The sequence below is a fragment of the Heterodontus francisci genome, chromosome 27 (assembly GCF_036365525.1).
Source record: "Heterodontus francisci isolate sHetFra1 chromosome 27, sHetFra1.hap1, whole genome shotgun sequence".
Taxonomy (NCBI): Eukaryota; Metazoa; Chordata; class Chondrichthyes; order Heterodontiformes; family Heterodontidae; genus Heterodontus; species Heterodontus francisci.
Window position 1 is genome coordinate 32020376 of NC_090397.1, and position 21885 is coordinate 32042260.

A 21885-nucleotide genomic window follows, 5' to 3' on the forward strand; every position below is an offset into this window, starting at 1 on the left:
TTTAGCCAATTATTTTAAATCTATGATCTCTGATTACTGACCCCCCCACTGGCCAAAGGAAACCGTTTATCCCTACTTTATCAAAAGCCATCAATTATTGAATATCTCTATTACACCTCCCTTTAACCATCTGTGCTCTAAGGAGAACAAGCCTAGTTTTTCCAATCTCCACATAATGGCTATGGTAGCCTCATGGTTATGTTACAGGACTGCTAATCCAGAGAGCATGGCAGCTGGAAACTTAAATTTAGTTTATTAAATAAATCTGGAATAAAAAGCTAGTATCAGTAATGGTGACTATGAAAACAGATCTGGTACACTAATGTCTTTCAGGGAAGGAAATCTGCCATCCGTACCTAGTCCAAGCTATATGTGACTCCAGACCCACAACAAGGTGGTTGACTCTTTCAGTTGTATTCAAGAAGGTTGCTCACCTCCACCTACTCCAGGCCAGTTAAGGGTGGGCAATAAATGCTGGCCTTGTGCTGATGCCCACATCCCATGAATGAGTTTGGGAAAAAAAAACCTGAAGTTCCTCATCTCTGGTATCACCCTGGTAAACCTCCTCTGTACCCTCTCCTTGTCCTTCCTAAAACATGGTGCTCTGACTGAGGCCTAAACAGCACTTAACAAAAAGATTTAGCATGACTCCCTTGTTTTTGTATTTAGTGCCCCTATTTTCAAAGCCAAGTATCCCATACACTTTTCCAACTGTCCTATCAACTTGCTCTGTCAACTTCAATAATTGATGAATATGCACCCCAGGTCCCTCTGCTCTTGTAACCCCCTCATAGTACCATTTAAATTATACTCCCTCTCCATGTCCCTCTGAAAGTGCATTACTTCACACTTACCTGTATTAAATTGCATAAGCCATGTGTCTGCTCATTCTACCAGTTTGTTTATGGTCTCTTGAAGTCTGATGCTATCCTGTTCACTATTTACTGTATTTCTAAGTTTTGTATTGTTTGCAAACTTAAATTGTACTCCCTACTCCCAAGTTCATTTATATATCACAAGAAAAGCAATGATCCTAATACTGTCCCCTAGGGGACCCCACTGCATGCTTCTCTCCAGTCAGAAAAGCATCTGTTCATTACTATTCTCTACCTTCCATCCTTAAGCCAATTATGCACCCAGGTTACCACCGTCCCTCTGATACTGTGTGCATCTATTTTCTGAGTTAGTCTGTTATGCAGCACTTTATTACATGTCTATATATACAACAGCTATTTCACTACCTTCATCAACCCTCTTTTATTTCATCATAAACTCAATCAGATGAGACAGACATGATTTTCCTTTAACAAATCTCTGCTGCTTTTCCTTATTAACCCATGCTTCTCCAAGTGAGAATTAATTAGCTGTTGTATATGTTTATACAACAGATTTCCATACCTTGTAACTGGACAAAGTTCAGTTATGATATGACTACAAAACAATACAGTAAAGCTAGAAGCAATTTGTGACGGTCGACTGTTTCTCAGTGCAAAATATTCATTTCTTATTCACTGTGGTGAACTGCTATAGGCTTGGAAAGGCTGATTTTACAGAGGCTGCTTCACTGATGGTTAAATCCTAGATCAGAATGTCATGATCTGTATTGGCATCCTTGCTGTGTACAGAACGAAACGGTATGCCATAATACGTCAGCTAAATGGCTAATAACAATGGAGCAAAGTTAAACTTGCACATACATTATTTACAAAAATTTATAAAACTATAAAATCAGTAAATAACTCAGGATAAAGGCCTAAACTGTGCAAATTGGAGCAAGATGGGGCCCAAGGCCATGAGGTTGAAGTCAAAAGGTTATGCAGGGCAAGGAAAGGGTGAGTATCCCTTCTTAAATTCAATTCAAACATTGGAGACAGCCCAGCCAGATATATACTTGATGAGAAATTGTTCAGCAGTAATAGGCTAGATTGGAACTGGAGTATGAAGGAAGACTTTTCACCTAAATATCACAGTGCTGAAAGTGTTTTATTTCATTGTACTATAACATTTTTGTAGTAAAGGTATGAAGAGTGAATCAGCAGATATTTGTATTGCACATATTCATAATGGAAAAGAATCACCTGTCCCTCATTAAATTAACTTTGGTACAAAATGTTACTCATTTTCAAGCAAATAATTGGATAGTGTTGCAATTTTGTTTCCTAGACATGCGATGGTTTGGACGAGCCACACCCCTTATTTCTATGGGCAAGAAGACTGTAAAGCAACCTGTATATGTATGTACATTAGAAATTGGTTTCTGATTTGTTTTAATTATTCAGCTGGTAGTTATAATCCTGATGATTGCTTACACAATTGGTTAAATGAAACATATTTTTCTGTCTTAATAATTAGGTGGTGGATGTGGCCAAAGCAATATTAAGTGCTATTAAAGACCCAGATTCCAATGGAAAATCGTATGTTATAGTTGGGTGAGTTTTAAGTAAGGTAACACTTACTTCTGCCTCCTCCTGCCCACAACTTCCCCTGACTTCTCTTAACCTCCCAACCTTTGTTGGTCTGCAGTTCCACTTTTTTTCTCCCCAGCCCTCACTAAAATTATTTCCTACTTTTCCCAATACTTGATCCCCTCCAGACCCAGATCTTTTTATCAATTTCTCCCTTTTTTCAGACATTGTTCCGTGTTTTTTTTTAAAACCGTACTGTTATCACCTCATCGTTTAAAAAGTCTGTCCCTGGCATTTTCAGTTATCAACTTGCCTGTAACCTTCCTTTCCTCTTAAGTCCTTAAACATCACTACTCTCTGTTCAAATGCCTTCAGTCTGGTTTCTGTCCTGTTCACTGCACTACAAACGCCCTGAACAAAAGTCATCAATAGTATTCTGTGTGAATGGAATTGCTCTCCCCTTCCTTTCTCAGCTTTTGACATGTGATTACTCCTGTTGTTTTCCTCCATCATCTTCCCCTTGCAGTCCACTGCATTATCTTGGTTCTATTCTCACCCGTCCCAAAGTATCCAATACCTCTCTTTTCAATGGATTCTCCTCCTGCAACCAAACGATTACTGTGGCTATGACCCATAACTCCAGCCTTGTCCCCTTCCTTTTCCTTATCAATGTGCTGCTCCTCAGTGACATCCATAAACATGGGGTCAGCTTCCATGCATCTACTGATGACCCCTAACTTTACCTGTCTACCATTGCCATTGACTCTATGATTGGCACCATAAGCCAGAACTTTCTCCAGCTCAACACCAGCAAGACAAGCTAACCGATCAAGAACTTTTGGCCTCAGTTGCTGATTTCATTCCTGTTTCTGAATCCCTAGATAGAGAATCTCAGTGTCCTTAGCCTCAAGCCTACAAGAAAGCAAAGGCTACCTAATTCTATCTCTGAAATAGTCTGTATCTTACCCACCCACCCCGTGCTGAATCCCTAATATGTGATATTTTTGCCTCAAGACTCACTCCTTTCATTCTGCAGTGATGTTTATTAACATCGAACCATGGAACATAGGCTAGAATTTCTCATTTTCCATTGTGGGTGCAAAAAGGATTGCCATAGAATAAGCAGCATTCTTGGAGTGAGTAAGGCCTAAAAGGTAAGGGTTGAAATCACTTGACAGCCACTGGCAATGAAGTGCCTGTGGTGGAGTTTGGATGGAAACCAGATTCAAAAATACAGCAGAACAGCTGCACCTTTCTGGTGAATTTCAGCCTCCAAAGTCATTGCTGTCAGGGAACTCGAGGTGGTGCACCACTTGTATACACAAGTGAGCGCAATGCTCTAATGCTATAGCTTCAGCTGCCTGGCATCCCACTGTTGGCACTCCTGTTTTCCCTGCAGGAAACCTGTATTGGGATACCTATGGGGAAACCTATTAGCCAGATTTCTAAGCCCCATGGCTGTGCCAGAACCTATAGCACAAACCTCGCCAATTGTGAGTAAAAACTGCAACAAAACTCTTTAAAAACATTCTTCTAAAACAAAGCTTTGCCTTTCTTTGTCCATCTAAATCATTTCCTTATCCAGTTAGTGCCTAGCAATCCTTGATGACAATTTTATAAAGCAATTTGATGACTGAGTTCAGAGACAATGATGAGAAATAGCATGGGTATCACTTGTGCTGTATTATGATATTGTAAGGAAGATAGCATCTCTTTAAAGGGAGCTTAAAGCTCACCAGAAATGCTTTTTATATGCATTGTGGGTGGAGTTTGAACACAAGTGTTCATCTGTATTTATGCTTCGTTACAACTGGTTATGAATTGTAATGGAGCAAAAATTTGGACTACAGCAGTGTACCCTCTAATTTTTTTTGGGTTGCACGGGAGATTTGTTTAAGTGCATGGCCCCTTTAAAAATTTTTGTGTGGCCATGCGCGCACACAGTAACTTAGAGACCGACTTGTGCGCGGCCTCTGCAGAGACTTTTGGGTTGCTGCATGGGTGTGCTGGCATGCGGTCGTGCAGCTTAGAGGGAACACTGGGCTACTGTGTAATTTTTTTGACGTTGGAACTGTCTATATGCACTGCAGTTCTGTACATTTCAGTGTGACTAATTATAAATGTGTGTGACGAATTCAGATTAGTTCTGTTACTGAAGTGATTTCTGATTTTGGTCAAAATTAAACTTGTTGGACATGTATTTTTTTTGTCTCCTTAATGTGGTAATGGATCCTGTTTGAATGTTCATATACTGAAAAAAAAATTCTTCTTTGACAGGCCCCATCGATACCTTCTTCATGACCTTGTGGAATATGTATATGCTGTTATGCATAGACCGTTTGTTTCATACCCATTGCCAAGGCCTATCTATCAGTGAGTACCAGCCATAAAGTTAAAGTAATGGAATAGCAGGGACAGCAGCATCCAAAAGTGAAATGACGAGTTACCATGTTCCCTTCAATGTTCTCTTAGCTTGTGGTTGAGAGGATGCTCCAAAGGAGCTGTTGGGCAGGAACAACTCTAAAATCTGTCATTTCTGTCTCTAAAGAAAAAAGCCTCACTGCAGTATGTTTCTGTCCACCTATCTATTTTCCTGGCTGTTGTCCTGATTTGCACTCTGTGTCTGAAAGTTCAAGTCCAGCCTCACTCTGCATGCCCTGATTCACCACAATTTTTTTCATTGTAAACACGCTTGATCATGTTGCCTCCCTTTACAGCTGGGCGTCTTGTTTTTTTTTATTCTTTAAGACTTAAATTCAAACTATTTTTGCTTTCTTATCTTATTCTCACTTAAAAAAAAAAAGAGATTTGTAGCCTCCACTCTATCCCACAGTGACAATACAGAGAACAGGAACTGAGTAAAGCAGGAGATTCAACCTATGAGCTGTGGTTGTTACTGCAATCGAAAATTGAAGCATGAAGAAACTAAAAATGTATAATATATATTTGATATATGTGTATTACCCAAGATACTTCCCAAAACTTAGAAATTTTGTAAACCAAAGCTGCATGACTATACAGTTCTAATTAAAATGAGCTACTGGAGCAGCAAATTTAGTTGGGTTTTAAAGAAAATATTGTCACATTTTAGTATTCATAACCTCCTTATTATCCCAGACATTGTAAATGCAGGGAAAATGTGGGATTACATTGAGTACTGGTGTCTGCTTTCTGATTCGCAGTTCATACCTGCTTTTGTATTTTTTTTTACTGCCCAGTCCAACTGGGGTTTCCCTGAGGTAAAATTGCTTGGTCTAATTAAACAGGTGGTCAAGAGGACCTGTTGTTTCTTTCTTTCTTGGTTTTTAGCACTAGTCTAACCTTGCCCATTGACAGTGCTGGACTGATGGATCTTTGTGGAGTTTAAGCATACCTCATATCGGCATGTGCATGTCTGTCTCATCATAGAATTATACAGTACAGAAGGAGACTATTCGATCCATCCTGCCTGCTTTATTCTTTGAAAGAGCTATCTAATTAGACCCACTCCCCTGCTGTTTCCCCATAGCCCTGCAGATTTTCCCCCTTCAAATATTTATCCAATTGCCTTTTGAAAGTTATTATTGAATCTGCTTCCACCACCCTTTCAGGAAGTGCATTCTAGATCACAACAACTTGTTGCATAAAAAATAGTTTCCTCATGTTGAAGTGGATTATAATCCTAGCCCCTTTTGGGACCATCCCGGATCTGGCGTACTCCCCAGATGATCACTCTTACTTAAGGTTGAGAAAGATGGATTTCACAAATGCTTGAATGGGTATGAAAAACCGATCTCTCCCCAAAGGGAAGGAACCAGCTGAGAATATTACCATCTTCCAGATAGTCTTTTTAACAAGTTTTAGCCAGATCGGGATATTATAAAAGTCTGGGCATCTCTCCGCAATAATGTACCTCCCCATTGAAGAAATGGAGATGGGTTCTCAAGTTTGTGATGCAGAAGACTATATGAGACAATATAATTTCTAAATTATATAAAAGTTTATTAAAGAACTGAACATGTAATCCACATTTAGTGGGAAAGTCAATTGCAATGTTAATAGTTCTAGGAAAAGAAAGTATAATCTTGTTTCTAGTAGAGAATCCAATTTTTAAATCTAAATATTGTTAGTGAAATATTTAAGATGTCCGTCAACGTTTAAAGTAACATTTACCTTAAATCCCAGAGTAGAAAGCTAGAGTTTAGCAAGATGCCTCTATCCCAATTAAGAGAACTATTGTCGCCGCACCACAGTAGCTGTACCTTTACCATGAGAAACGCTAGAGCGAATCCAATGAATCTATAGTTCCACTGTGTGGTTCCAATATTTATACCTTCTCAAAGCTGCATAACCTTTTTTTACATATGGGTGTGTTACCTCTTTGCAAGTAGGTTCATCCCTCTCTATTTCCCAAATAATGCTGTATAACTGTTAATTTCAAGTTAATATCTACCACCTTTAATTCCTAAGAAAAGCTGAGCTAGCAGGAAGGTGTGAGCACAAATGCTGGTCCACGTCCTTCGAACAAGCAGGATGCTGGAAGTTGCAAATGGTGGTAAACTTCCTTAGAGACAACTGATTATAACTCAGCTTCCTTGACAGATGATTTAGGCCCATCCATAGAAAATCATGTTATTGCTGTGACCAGGTGAGAAAGGTATCTAGGGGTCCCTTTCAGCCTTCACCTGCTCTTAACTGTAACAGGATTTAATTTTAAACACACCGTGTTTTGAGCTCCCCTTTGGTGAATCCTTGTTCACCGCTTTCAATTATAAAGCAAAGAAATGAGCACAAACGGGCTTTCTCAGGTTTAAAGAAGAAAAGTGAAATTTATTTAAACTTAAACTCTAATTCGGTTAACGCCTACGGATACACGCCACGCCCATGCTAACATGCATACGCAATATGCAAATGAAAATAGAGACAGAAAAGAGCAGAAGAAAAATAAAGTGCGAGGTTTGAGGCAATCTCTGAAGAGGGGGTTTTGTTACTGTGCTTTAAGCTCGCTTTAGTTCTTGCTTGTAGGTAGATCTTGCTTTTCATTGGAGCCCTGTATTCTTGAATCTTGTTCACTGTAGGAGACTTTTCTCTCTCGGGGTTCCTGTGTCTTCAATGGATTCCAAAGCTGGTGAGACCGAGATGAGAGCAGAAAGGAGAGGCTGCAGCAAGCCAGCCACGAGAGCTCTTTTCAGTCCAGGAGCAAACTGCTTTCTGCCAGTTCAAAACTTAGTGGCAAGTTCAAATTCAAAAAACTCAGGTGGCCCAGCAGGTTAGTCATGTGACTAGCTGGTGTGACCACATCCGTTTGTGTATTTGGCCATCTTAGTTAACCTGGAATGCGAGCTCCTCCACTCTTAACGTCTGGTAATCAAAAGTCCATTGTGGATTAAATTAGAGCAGGGAGTAGCCCCTTTGTCCTTTCCGAGTACTGTCTGTTAATAGGCAAAAATGTCTCTCCAGCCAAGGGTCTGTTTTTTTTTCTAAAAGCAAGTTCTTTCTTTACTCCAGTAACAATTTAAAATCAATGTTCATGTGGCAAAATTAATATGCTTCATTCTTGGCAGATGGGGGCCTGCATGACATTATCAATTGTTATACTGTGGTAACATATACACACTACTGAGTCAGCGGCGCTTGAGATGGCTTGGCCATGTGAGTTGCATGGAAGATGGCAGGATCCCCAAAGACACATTATACAGCGAGCTCGCCACTGGTATCAGACCCACCGGCCGTCCATGTCTTCGCTTCAAAGATGTCTGCAAATGCGACATGAAGTCCTGTGACATTGATCACAAGTCGTGGGAGTCAGTTGCCAGCGTTCGCCAGACCTGGCGGGCAGTCATAAAGGCTGGGCTAAAGTATGGCGAGTCGAAGAGACTTAGCAGTTGGCAGGAAAAAAGACAAAAGCGCAAGGGGAGAGCCAACTGTGTAACTGCCCCGACAAACAAATTTTTCTGCAGCACCTGTGGAAGAGCCTGTCACTCTAGAATTGGCCTTTATAGCCGCACCAAGCGCTGCTCCAAACACCACTGACCACCTCCAGGCGCTTACCTTATCTCGAGATAAGGAGGCCAAAGAAGACTGTGGTAACATGATGATAGAACCATAGAAAAAGTACAGCACAGAAGGAGGCCATTCAGCCCATTGTGTCCGTGCCGGCTGAATAAACTAGCCGCCCAAACTAATCCCACCTTCCTGCACCTAGTCTATAGCCCCGCAGGTTACAGCACTTCAGGTACATGTCCAGGTACCTCTTAAAAGAATTGAGGGTCTCTGCCTCCACCACCATTCCTGGCAGTGAATTCCAGACACCTGCCACCGTCTGGGTGGAAAGGTTTCCCTCTAATCCTTTCACCAGTCAGCTTAAATCTGTGTCCCCTGGTAACTGACCTCCCCGCCAGAGGAAACGGGTCCTTCCTGTCCCCTCTATCTAGGCCCCTCATAATTTTGTACACCTCAATCAAGTCACCCCTCAGCCTCCTCCGTTCCAGAGAAAACAACCCTAGCCTGTCCAATCTTTCCTCATAGCTGAAGCTTCAAGCCCTGGCAACATTCTTTTAAATCTCCTCTGTACTCTCCAGACCAATTATGTCATTTTTGTAATGTGACCAGAACTGCATGTAGTACTCCAGCTGTGGCCTAACCAGCATTCTATACAGTTCCAGCATCACATCCCTGCTTTTTGTATTCTATCTCTAGGCCAATTAAGGAAAGCAATCCATATGCCTTCTTCACTACTCTATCTACCTGTCCTTCCACCTTCAGGGAACTGTGGGCATGCACTCCAAGGTCTCTCACTTCTTCTACCCTCTCAATATACTCCCCTTTATTATGTATTCCTCGCTTTATTTGCCCTCCCCAAATGCAATACCTCTCACTTCTCTGGATTGAATTATATTTACCACTTTTCCGCCCACTCAACCAAACCATTGATATCATTTTGGAGTCCTCGGCTTTCCTCCTCGCTATAAACTACACAGGCAGTTTTTGTGTCATCAGCAAATTTCGCAATCATGCCTCCCACATTTGAGTCCAAATCATTAATTATATACCACAAACATCAAGGGACCCAACACTGAGCCCTGTGGAACGCCACTGGAAACCGCTTTCCATTCGCAAAAACATCCGTCAACTATTACCTTTGCTTCCTGTCACTGAGCTAATTCTGGATCCAACCTAAGATAGAAGTTGTGTGTGGAATCAGAGGAGATAGGGGAAGCGTTAAATGAATATTTTTCGTCAGTATTTAGAGTAGAGAAAGAAAATGTTGTCGAGGAGAATACTGAGATTCAGACTACTAGGCTAGATGGGATTGAGGTTCACAAGGAGGAGGTGTTAGCAATTTTGGAAAGTGTGAAAATAGATAAGTCCCCTGGGCCAGATGGGATTTATCCTAGGATTCTCTGGGAAGCCAGGGAGGAGATTGCAGAGCCTTTGTCCTTGATCTTCATGTCGTCATTGTCGACAGGAATAGTGCCGGAAGACTGGAGGATAGCAAATGTTGTCCCCTTGTTCAAGAAGGGGAGTAGAGACAGCCCTGGTAATTATAGACCTGTGAGCCTTACTTCGGTTGTGGGTAAAATGTTGGAAAAGGTTATAAGAGATAGGATTTATAATCATCTTGAAAAGAATAAGTTCATTAGCGATAGTCAGCACGGTTTTGTGAAGGGTAGGTCGTGCCTCTCAAACCTTATTGAGTTTTTCGAGAAGGTGACCAAACAGGTGGATGAGGGTAAAGCAGTGGATGTGGTGTATATGGATTTCAGTAAGGCGTTTGATAAGGTTCCCCACGGTAGGCTATTGCAGAAAATACGCAAGTATGGGGTTGAAGGTGATTTAGAGCTTTGGATCAGAAATTGGCTAGCTGAAAGAAGACAGAGGGTGGTGGTTGATGGCAAATGTTCATCCTGGAGTTTAGTTACTAGTGGCGTACCGCAAGGATCTGTTTTGGGGCCACTGCTGTTTGTCATTTTTATAAATGACCTGGAAGAGGGTGTAGAAGGGTGGGTTAGTAAATTTGCGGATGACACTAAGGTCGGTGGAGTTGTGGATAGTGCCGAAGGATGTTGTAGGGTACAGAGGGACAGAGATAGGCTGCAGAGCTGGGCTGAGAGATGGCAAATGGAGTTTAATGCGGAAAAGTGTGAGGTGATTCACTTTGGAAGGAGTAACAGGAATGCAGAGTACTGGGCTAATGGGAAGATTCTTGGTAGTGTAGATGAGCAGAGAGATCTTGGTGTCCAGGTACATAACCTGGGTAGCAACTTTCAGGGATTTAATAGGGCTGTTAAGAAGGCATATGGTGTGTTAGCTTTTATTAGTAGGGGGATCGAGTTTCGGAGCCACGAGGTCATGCTGCAGCTGTACAAAACTCTGGTGAGGCCGCACCTGGAGTATTGCGTGCAGTTCTGGTCACCGCATTATAGGAAGGGTGTGGAAGCTTTGGAAAGGGTGCAGAGGGGATTTACTAGGATGTTGCCTGGTATGGAGGGAAGGTCTTACGAGGAAAGGCTGAGGGACTTGAGGTTGTTTTCGTTGGAGAGAAGGAGGAGGAGAGGTGACTTAATAGAGACATATAAGATAATCAGAGGGTTAGATAGGGTGGATAGTGAGAGTCTTTTTCCTCGGATGGTGATGGCAAACACGAGGGGACATAGCTTTAAGTTGAGGGGTGATAGATATAGGACAGATGTCAGAGGTAGTTTCTTTACTCAGAGTAGTAGGGGCGTGGAACGCCCTGCCTGCAACAGTAGTAGACTCGCCAACTTTAAGGTCATTTAAGTGGTCATTGGATAGACATTTGGATGAAAATGGAATAGTGTAGGTCAGATGGTTTCACAGGTCGGCGCAACATCGAGGGCCGAAGGGCCTGTACTGCGCTGTAATGTTCTAATCTAATAAACCTGTCACCTTCCCCTATATCCCATGGGCTTCCATTATACTGACCAGTTTGCCTTGCGGGACCTTGTCAATGCCTTACTAAAGTCCGTGTAAACCACATCCAGTGCACTGCCCTCATCAATCCTCCTTGTTACTTCCTCAAAAAACTCAATTAAGTTAGTAAGACATGACCTTCTCCTAACAAATTCATGCTGACTATTCCTGATTAATCTGTGCCTTTCTAAGTGACAGTTTATTCTATCCCTCAAAATAGATCAGACTGACTTGCCTATAATTACCTGGCTTATCCCTTGCACCCTTTTTAAACAATGTTGCAACATTAGCAGACCTCCAATCATCTGGTACCTCACCTATAAAACCCAAATTATCAGTGCCTTACTGATGTGATGTTCATGACATTTAGGAGCAAGTTCATATTTTCAGAAGGTGCCTTTATGCTCCAAGATGAGGCCATTATGAATCAGGATGAAGCACGTCCTTCACCCCAGGAGCATGTCCAGGCATGCCTATGAACAACTTCTAACCTTTCAGGCAGATAGACCCTGCTCTTAATTTTTTAATCCTTAATTATAGGAAAATAACTGTTAACCTTATAACGGCTTATTATGGCAGGATTCCGTTACAACGTCACCTCTGGTTCTTTTGCCAGTCATCTTAATTATGTGTCCTCTAGTTACTCACTCTTCTCCCATTGGAAACAATTTGTTCATATTTATGCTGTCAAAACGGTTCATGATTTTGAACACTTCTGTTAAATCTCCGCTTCACCATCTATGCTGTGCTCTGAAGAGAAAAACCCCAGTTTCACCAGTCTCTCTACGTAGCAGAAATCTTTCATCCATGGTACCATTCTAGTAACTCTCCTCTGCATCTTCCCAAGGCCTCGGCATTCTCTCTGCACCGCCCCCCTGCCCCACTGAAATGTGGTGCCTGGAACTGGCCACAGCATTCCAGCTGGCGTCTAACCAGTGTTTTATAGAGGTTTAGCAGAACTTCATTCCTTCTGTCCACATATGCCTTTTTAACAGCCTTATCAACTTGTCCTACCACCTTCAAAGACTTCTGTACTGGATCCAATACACATGAGTAGAAATTTCATCCAACTAAATATCGTGAAGATATTTGACACCATTTGCCATTGTCTTCAGTCCCCACCAGAAACTCCATTCCCTAGCTACAAACTCCATCCCTCCCCCTGCAACTGTTTGAGGCTGAACCAAACTGTTTGCAATCTTGGTGTCATATTTGACCGAGATGGACTTCTGACTATATATCTGTGCCATCACGAAGATCGTCTATTTCCACCTCTGTAACACCACCTGACTCCAGCCTCGGTTCAGCTCATCTACTGCTGGTTCCCTCATCTGTGCCTTTGTTACCTCTAGACTTGAATATTCTGATGCTCTCCTATCTGACCTCTCATCTTGTACACTCCATAAACTTGAAGTCATCCAAAACTCTGCTCCCATTATCTAACTCTCACTAAATCCTCTTCACCCCATCACCCCAATGCTCGCTGACCTACATTGGCTCCTAGTTAAGCAATGCCTCGATTTTAAAATTTTCATCCTGGCTTTCAAATCCCTCTAAGGCCTCCCTATCTCTAATATTCTCCAGCCCCACAATCTTCTGAGATATTTGCTTTCCTTTAATTATTACCTCTTGTGCATCCCTAGTTTTAATTGCTCCACCATTGGTGGCCATGCCTTCAGCTGGCAAGTCTGTAAGCTCTGGAATTCCCTCCCTACAGCTCTCTATCTCTTTTCCCTTCTTTAAGATGCTTCTTAAAACCTACCTGTTTGACCAAGTTTTTGGTCATCTACCCTGATATCTCTTTGTGGCTCGGTGTCAAATTTTATTTGATAATGCTGCTGTGAAATATCTTGGAAGCCTTTATTACATTAAAGGCACTATACAAATACAAGTTGTTGTGTGTACGAACATCCCTGGTCTCTGCCTTCCTGCACCCTTTATAAAATTTACCATTTAATTTATATTCAGTTAAACAGCTTTTCACCACATATATTTGTTACGACTGACCGCGCCAGTCAAAGCCCCAATCAAAATATACAATTCTGATTGTGGTGGGAGAAATGTACTGTTAATTCGATCCCATCCCTCCACAAATCGCCTAACATATCATTTAAACTTTCCAAATTAAAGTTCCAGCCAAATTGTACCATCTATTAAGCCCTGAATGAGGCTAACCAAACCAGGTGTCTTTAAATCAACAAATTAACTGTTTAATTAGAAAAACTAAATTCTTAAACACTACGAAGATATAAACAACATTTAAAATAGAAAAATTTGAGTCCTTGCATATTATGCTCCTGGCGAAGTGAAATCTTCCAATGTGGAATTGTCCAAGGTTGCTTGAAGTCCTCAAAGACATCCGATGTGGGGGGAAAAAAGAAAAAGTTCTTCAACAGTAGAACAGTCCGTAGTCTAAGTCAGCAGTAAGTGATGCTTTCCTTCTTCGGCGATGAATTTCAACAGTTAACAACTTGCAAACACATTTTAATGAATCAATTTGGCTTTAGAATTTTTGAGGAATAAAAGATTGTCACAGTCCAACTTCCCTTCCTTCAGTTTAAATTATCAGAGATCTCTGTTCTGTTCATGCTGGTCCAGCTATCTGTCTGTTTCTGAGAGTCAGAACAGTCTGTTTCCACTATAAGCCAGTTCAAAATTAAATTGTAACATTGCATCTTTTGATCTTTGGTCCTGAGTGGCTATATCCCGGGCAACGAGAATGCACTCTTCGAATCACAGTCTGTGAGTGGCTATATCCCGGGCAACGCAAATGCATTCTTTGACTCAGTCTTTAGAGCTTGCTGCCTTAAAGCAGTACGGTTCCTTTTCCAGCCTTAAAGGCACACCGCATTCTTCCTGAAAAAAAAACTACAGGATCATGACATATTAACGATTTGAACTATATTAGGACACACTGTAAATTTTTGTGAGTGAGTTTAATAGGTCGATATTTAATTATGCTGTGCATGTGCAGTGACCAATTTGCTTGGTTTCTAATCTAATAAATGGCTTTCATTGTCTTACCATAGTTTGGTGGCGAGGCTGTTTGAGATAAGCCCTTTTGATAAATGGACATCTCGCGACAAAGTGGACAGGGTATGTGTTTGATTTCAGTAAGCACTATTATCATACTTCAGACATTATTTTATTACGCCAGTTAGCATTAGATACTTTTTAAAATCAAAATTGTACATAAAAAGTAATGAAATTTTTTTTCTAATTTTTTCAAAGTGCGCTACACTGATAGGGTTTCAAATATGATTGGGTATAAAAATCCTCTTGACAACTGTAAATATAGAATTAAGTAAAGTTTCTTCGATGAGCTCACTTTGGGATTTATGTTTGGTTGAATTCTAGGTCTTGAATGTGCAATCTAGACTGATACTTCAGTTCTGTGACACTTTTTACATACGAAAATACGAATTAGGAGCAAAAGTAGGCCATTCAGCCCCTCGAGCCTGCTCCGCCATTCAATATGATCATGGCTGATCTGTTTGTGTTTCAAATTCCACACTCTCATCTACCCCCGATAACCTTTGATTCCCTTCCCTAACTGGAATCTATCTACTTCTGCCTTAAAAATATTAAATGACCCTGCCTCCACCACCTTCTGAGACAGAGTGTTCCAAAATGGGTGGCGCAGTGGTTAGCACCGCAGCCTCACAGCTCCAGCGACCCGGGTTCAATTCTGGGTACTGCCTGTGTGGAGTTTGCAAATTCTCCCTGTGTCTGTGTGGGTTTCCTCCGGGTGCTCCGGTTTCCTCCCACATGTCAAAGACTTGCAGTTTGATAGGTAAATTGGCCATTATAAATTGCCCCTAGTATAGGTAGGTGGTAGGGACAGGTGGGGATGTGGTAGGAATATGGAATTAGTGTAGGATTAGTGTAAATGGGTGGTTGATGGTCGGCACAGACTCGGTGGGCCGAAGGGCCTGTTTCAGTGCTGTATCTCTTTTTAAAAAAAAAAATTGCACAACCCTCAGAGAAAACATTTCTTCTCATCTCTGACCTAAAAAGGTGACCCCTAATTTTAAAACAGTGCCCCCTAGTTATGGCCTCACACACAAAAGGAAATATCCTTTCCACATCCACCTTGTCAAGACTGTTCAGGATCTTATATACTTCATTTAAGTCTCCCCTCACTCTTCTAAACTCCAGCGAAAATAAGCCCAGTCTGTCCAACCTTTCCTCATAAGACAACCTGGTCATTCCAAGTATCAATCTAGTAAACCTCCTCTGAACCACCTCCAACGCATTTACATCCTTCCTTAAATAAGGAGACCAAAACTGCATACAGTATTCAAGATGTGGTCTCACCAATGCCCTGTATAATTGAAGCATCACATCCTTACTTTTATTTTCAATTCCTCCCGTAATAAAGGATAGCATTCCATTAGCCTTCTTTATGACTTGCTGTACCTGCATATTAACTTTTGAAGAATAGCAGGAATTTCTCCTGTAATAAAAACAAAAAATGAGGAAATACTCAGCAGGTCTGGCAGCATCTGTGGAGAGAGAAGCAGAGTTAACGTTTCAGGTCACTGACCCTTCATCAAAACTGGCAAATGTTACAAATGTAATAGATTTTAAGCAAATAAAGAGAGGGTGGGGCAAGAGATAACAAAAGGCAAGGTGTTGATAGGACAGAGGGTTACAGAGAATAACTGACCAGAAGGTCATGGAGCAAAGGCAAACGGTATGTTAATGGTGTGCTGAAAGACAAAGCGTTAGTGCAGAGAGGGTATTAATTGACAGAAAAGTGAACAGCCCTGGCCCAAAGCACAAACATGAAAAAAAAAGTGGATAGGCACATGGTTAAAAAAAAAATGAATGATGAAACAAACTAAAATAAAAGAAAAAAATAACTGAGAATAAAAAAGGTGGGCCCGTCATGCTCTGAAATTATTGAACTCAATGTTTAGTCCGGCAGGTTGTAGCGTGCCTAATCGGTAAATGAGATGCTGTTCCTTGAGCTTGTGTTGATGTTCACTGGAACACTGCAGCAATCCCAGGACAGGTGTGTGGGCATGAGCGCGTTGGTGTGGGGGGGGGGGGGGGGGGGTGCGGTGTTGAAATGGCAAGCAACCGGAAGCTCGGAGTCATGCTTTTGAACTAAGCGAAGGTGTTCCGCAAAGCATTCACCCAGTCTATGTTTGGCCTCCCCCAATGTAGAGGCGATCACATTGTGAGCAGTGAATACAGTATACTACATTGAAAGAAGTACAAGTAAATTGCTGCTTCACCGGAAAGGAGTGTTTGGGGCCTTGGATAGTGAGGAGAGAGGAGGTAAAAGGGCAGGTGTTACACCTCCTGCGATTGCATGAGGAGGTGCCTTGGGAAGGGGACGAGGTGTTGGGGGTAATGGAGGAGGGGCCAGGGTGTCACGGAGGGAATGATCCCTTCGGAATGCTGGCGGGAGGGGAAGATGCGTTTGGTAGTGGCATCATGCTGGAGGTGGCGGAAATGGTGGAGGATGACCCTTTGGTTGTGGAGGCTGGTGGGGTGGAAAGTGAGGTCAAGGGGAACCCTGTCGCGGTTCTAGGAGGAAGGGGTGAGGGTAGAGGTGCGGGAAATAGGCCTGACACAGTCGAGGGCCCTGTCAACCACAGTGGGGGGGTGGCGGGAGGGGAATCCTCGGTTGAGGAAGAAGGAAGACATATCAGAAGAGCTGTTGTGGAAGGTAGCATCATCAGAGCAGATGCATCGGAGACAGAGAAACTGGGAGGATGGAATGGAGTCCTGACCAGAGGCAGGTGTGAAGAAGTGTAGTCGAGGTAGCTGTGGGAATCGGTGGGCTTATAATGAGTATTAGTAGACAGCCTATCCCCAGAGCTAGAGACTGAGAGGTCAGGGAAGGGAAGTGTCGGAGATGGACCATGTAAAGCTGAGAGAAGGGTGGAAGAGAAGGTCTAGCTAACATTTCTCTGTCAACTAACACCATTAAAAACAAATGTCAGTTTTTGATGCTTTTTCCTCATTGGTGAACTAACATGAGAAATGGCTGCCACATCATTTTCTACTGCTCATTAGGAGGGGGGTTAGTAAAGTGTGTGTTTATTGGGGAAGGCATCTTGTGTCTGGGAGCATTGGGCCAGGGTCTTAATAAGCTCCAACTTTTTTGTGGGTAGCATACCGCAAATGGATCAGATTAGCCAGGGACTTGGGTTGATCTTACAGGGGTGCGGGGCTAGGATGGGAATACCACAGCCACACCAGGAGATTAGGCCTTTGGGGTGGGTGGGTGGGGAGTTCAGGCAAAACTAATAGAATCATTTCCAACAGGATTTAAGTAATTTTATACAAAGAAAGGCTTGCATTTATATAGCACCTTTCACAACCACCAGATCTCCTATGCGCTTTACAGCCAATGAAGTAATTTTGAAATGTAGTCATTATTCTAATGTAGGAAACACAGCAGCCAATTTGTACTTGGCAAGCATCCACAAATGGCGATATGATAATGACCAGATAATCTTTTTATGATGATCAAGGGATAAATATTGACCAGGTCACGGGGGATAACTCCACTGCTCTTATTCAAAATAGTATCATGGGATCTTTCACGTCCACTGGAGGGGGCAGATGGGGCCTTGGTACAAAGTCTCATCCAAAAGACATTCATTTTGTGATGAATTCTCTTGACTGATTAGTGAGGATTGGCTGCTTTTGTAAAGCCCTTAATTTTTCAGTGGAAGTTCTACTATCCATTTTTCTCTTTTCTATTTGTGAATCACGCCAAATTGTTATTGTAATTCATTGATTCAAATTTTGAATTCATAAATTCGTAATCATATGCAAGTATGACATGGACTTTGCATATCAGAAGTGTGACAGCTAAGGTTTTGAGAAAGTGTGACTTCAGGAGCAGGAAGTGCACATACGTGTAAAGTTTTAAAAATAGTTAATTTTCCATGGTAGATTATAGACTACACTTTTCAGAGGGACAGGAATATTATTCCATATGTAGCACGATAAGGAAGACTTTCTTGTGGCCTCGTAGGCATCCTAAATGTGCGCTCCTCCTATAATGATCTGGACCTATGTGGATTTGCAGCTTCACATCATTTAAAAGGCCGAGGTGTATACTGAGCTCAGGCCTAGGGTTGCCAACTGTAGTTGGAGGAATTCCTGGAGATCTGATCATGTGACATCTGATCACATGATTTCCACAAATGTCTTTGCATTTACCTTATACCAGTTGGGTCCTTGTAGTTGAAAATCTTTGCTTGTGGTTTCGTGCCAGCAGCCGTTATACAAAAAGTCCAAGAACCAGGAGGCCACCTGTGAGCAGGCAAAGATGAGAAACTGAGGGCGGGGAAGAGGGAAAACGCATCTTGAGTCCCAACCCCAATCACCACCCCGCCACCCCAATTCCAAGACCCCCCCTCTCCCCATCCCCAGTGCATCTGATCTTCTTGACTTCCCATTCCATTATGCCCCATCCCCAGTCTCCACCATTCCTCCGAGTCCTGATTACCCAGTCTACATGTTGTCCCTCAAGTCCCCCATTCCCTAGTTTTATATCTCACGGAGGCCCCATTTTCTCTATCTTTCCACTTAAATCTCACACCTTCCCTGATTTCAGAGTCCCCAATTTCCAACTCCTCTGATTCTCCCCAGATTCCCGACTGTAGCTTGAGAATAAGCAGCAAGGATTGGTAGCAACAAGACTAATTAAACTTAAAACCTAAGAACAATTAGCCTTAATAATGAAACATATGTTCAAAGAGATTCCTTTTAATGCATTTGAAGTTACACTTAACACAGCCATTCTATATTCTTTGCACTATTTTTAGAAAGGAAGAAGGAGGGACTTGCATTGATGTAGTGCCTTTCACAACCTCATGTTCTTCTCAGATAATTAAGTACTTTTTAAATGTATTCATTATCGTAATGTAGGGAAAGCAGTAGCCAATTTTCACACAAAATGGTCCCACAAAGCACTATGAGATAAATGACCAGCTTAAACTGTTTTATTGGTGTTGGTTGAGGGATTAGTATTAACCAGAACATAAGGAAACTCCCCTACTCAACCTGAAATAGTACCTTGGGATCTTTTATTTCCACCTAAGAGGGCTGATGGGACCTCAATTTAAGGTCTTATCTGAAAGACAGCACCTCCAATGGTGCAGCACTCCCTCAGTACTGCAGACTGAGATTATGTGGGAGCTTGGAGGAATGATGGAGATTGTGCTTATGTCCTGGAGTGGGACTTGAATCATGACCTTCTGACTCAGATGAGAGTGGTGCTACTGAGCCATGATTGAATGCATGCTCTCCACTGTTTTCCATGGCAGACATTTAGGGGAAAGCTATGTATTCAAACTGGTTTAAATGGTAGACATGAGAAGGTAAGCTCCATAAACTGGTTTCAAAGGCAGATAAATAAAATAAGCTTTAAACTGGTTTGTTTGGCAATCATTTTACTGCATAAACCGGATTAAACATTAGTGTCAGTATACGGTGTAGATTTCTGCAGCAGTTTTTTTTTAAGAAATGTAAAGTATTTATGTACTTTAATTTTTAGGCTGCATTGGAATTGACTTTATTGAGAGCTTTGCTATTCAAATTTAAAACTTTAATCAAATTTAAGTGTTACTCTTGAAAAGGAAAATTTTGGCGGGGGGTGGGGTGTAAGATTTCCACAGAACTTGCATAAATAAAAATTTAATGATCAGTGGAATTGTCAGCACTGAAATAATTGTATTTTGTAAAATGTAATATATACATTGTTTGTGAATTTATTTTAGTTGCACATCACAGACATGAAGTACCCTGACCTTCCTGGTCTGGAAGACTTGGGAATTACCCCAACACCTATTGAACAAAAAGCAATTGAAGTTTTGCGACGTCATCGCAGGTACCGCTGGTTAGATGCTGAACTGGAGGATGCAAAACCAGCAACACCTGTGAATTACTAATGTATTCTAAATGAAATATTCTTCATGGGTTCCTGAAGGAAATGATTACCGCATTTCACCTACTTTGACAGTAATGTACATAAAAAGTTGGATTGTCCAGTTTTAAAGAAATAAATTCAAATGTTTAAATGTTTTCCTTGTGCTCTAATAAATTTAAGGACAGGAGTGAGAAATAGTTGTTGCGACCAGGTGAGGACGGGGTCTAGGGATCCCCTCTCAGCCTGTTCCTGGTTCGGCCGTAACAGGGTTTAACTTTTAAAAAGTGTTTTCAGCTTCCCCTCAGTGTATCCTTGTTCACTATCCTCTAATTGTAATGGCAAAGAAATCAACCAGAGAGGTTTTCTCAGATTTAAACGAGAGAGGTGTAAGTTTATTAGCCTTAATACTCTAATTCAGTTAAAACTATTAAAAATACGCGATGCAACCACGCTAGCATGCATATGCAATAAATACACACGCAAATAGAGACAGCGGAGGAGAAAATTAAAGAGGAGAGGTTTGAAGTAATATGGAGTTCAGTTACTTGTTTTGGGATTCAATGTAAAGCCTTTGATTGCAGTTAAGTCTTGCAGTTCTAGGGGTCCAGTGCACACTTTCACTTATCTAGCTGGTACCAGAAGGCTGCAGGCGTCTTCTCTCTCGAGGCTGGAGTTACTTACGTGGGTCCCTGGAACTTTGCGTGAGAGAGATGCTCTCTCCGAGTTCAGTTACAGTCTGTTATCCAACCGTGTGGCACAATTCAGAAAACTCCAAGTTAGCTGGCAGGTTAGTCATGTGACTAGCCCTTATTTGGAGCAACCTACCTGGCGAGGTTTATGGATTTTCCCCCAATCTTGGCAGACATTCTCGGTGGTGGGGCGGGCGGGTGGACTGCTGGCCTTTTACACGTTCAATGTCTCTTGATCAAAATCCATCTGGTTAATTGAATCAGGGAGCAATTCCATTGTCTCTATTCAACTGTCTTTTAGAATGTGCAGCCATGTTTCCAGCCACTGTCCTTCAGAATGAAAATGTGCAGCCATGTTTTCAGCCACTGCTGTGATCTCTTTAAATAAGTTATTTCAAATCCAGTAACAGTTCAAAATGTTCCATATGATGAAATTAATATGTCCCATTTTTGGTTGGTGTGGTTTTCATCACATAGTTCTGATGAGCTATAATATTCACTTGTGGCTAGGTTATGAAGCTGAGCTTGTGGCTTAGGTGTCAGCATTAGTTCAGTAGTCACACTTTCATCTGAGTCAGAAGATTGTGGATTGAAGCCCTCAGCTTTGGAATTCTTTTCCTAAACCCCTCCACCTATCTACCTCTCTTGCCTTCTTTAAGTCACACCTTAAAAACCTACCTCTTGTGCATTATTATCCCCTCATGTGGCAGTGTCAAATTTTGTTTGATGTTCCTGTGGAGCGCCATGGAACGTTTTAAGATATTAAAGGTATTATGCAAATATATGTAGCTGTTGTATCCTTGCTCAACAAAAATGTGTTAATCTCTTGAACATTTCAGTTGACCCACCGTTCATAGCCTTTTGAGGGAATGAGTTCTAGATTTCCACTACCCTGTGTATGAAAAAGTGCTTCCTGATTTTATTACTAAATGGCCTAGCTCTATTTCTAAGAATATGCTTCCTTGTTCTGGATTTCCCC

The 21885-nt window shown here is 41.7% G+C and overlaps 1 protein-coding gene across 2 annotated transcripts in view; it reads left to right on the top strand.

Annotated features, from left to right (window-relative positions):
- Positions 1 to 20372, top strand: part of ndufa9a (NADH:ubiquinone oxidoreductase subunit A9a) — a 33385-nt gene extending 13013 nt beyond the window's left edge. The window contains exons 7-11 of one of the 2 annotated variants that reach the window (XM_068059727.1): positions 2164 to 2234; positions 2353 to 2429; positions 4683 to 4778; positions 14348 to 14414; positions 20069 to 20372. In XM_068059727.1, coding sequence (XP_067915828.1) covers positions 2164 to 2234; positions 2353 to 2429; positions 4683 to 4778; positions 14348 to 14414; positions 20069 to 20239 — 482 coding nt within the window. In that variant the 3' untranslated portion in view covers positions 20240 to 20372. Of the gene's footprint in view, positions 1 to 2163; positions 2235 to 2352; positions 2430 to 4682; positions 4779 to 14347; positions 14432 to 20068 lie in introns of both variants that reach the window. The other variant, XM_068059728.1, reaches the window with a different exon arrangement.
- The last annotated feature ends 1513 nt before the right edge of the window (positions 20373 to 21885 follow it).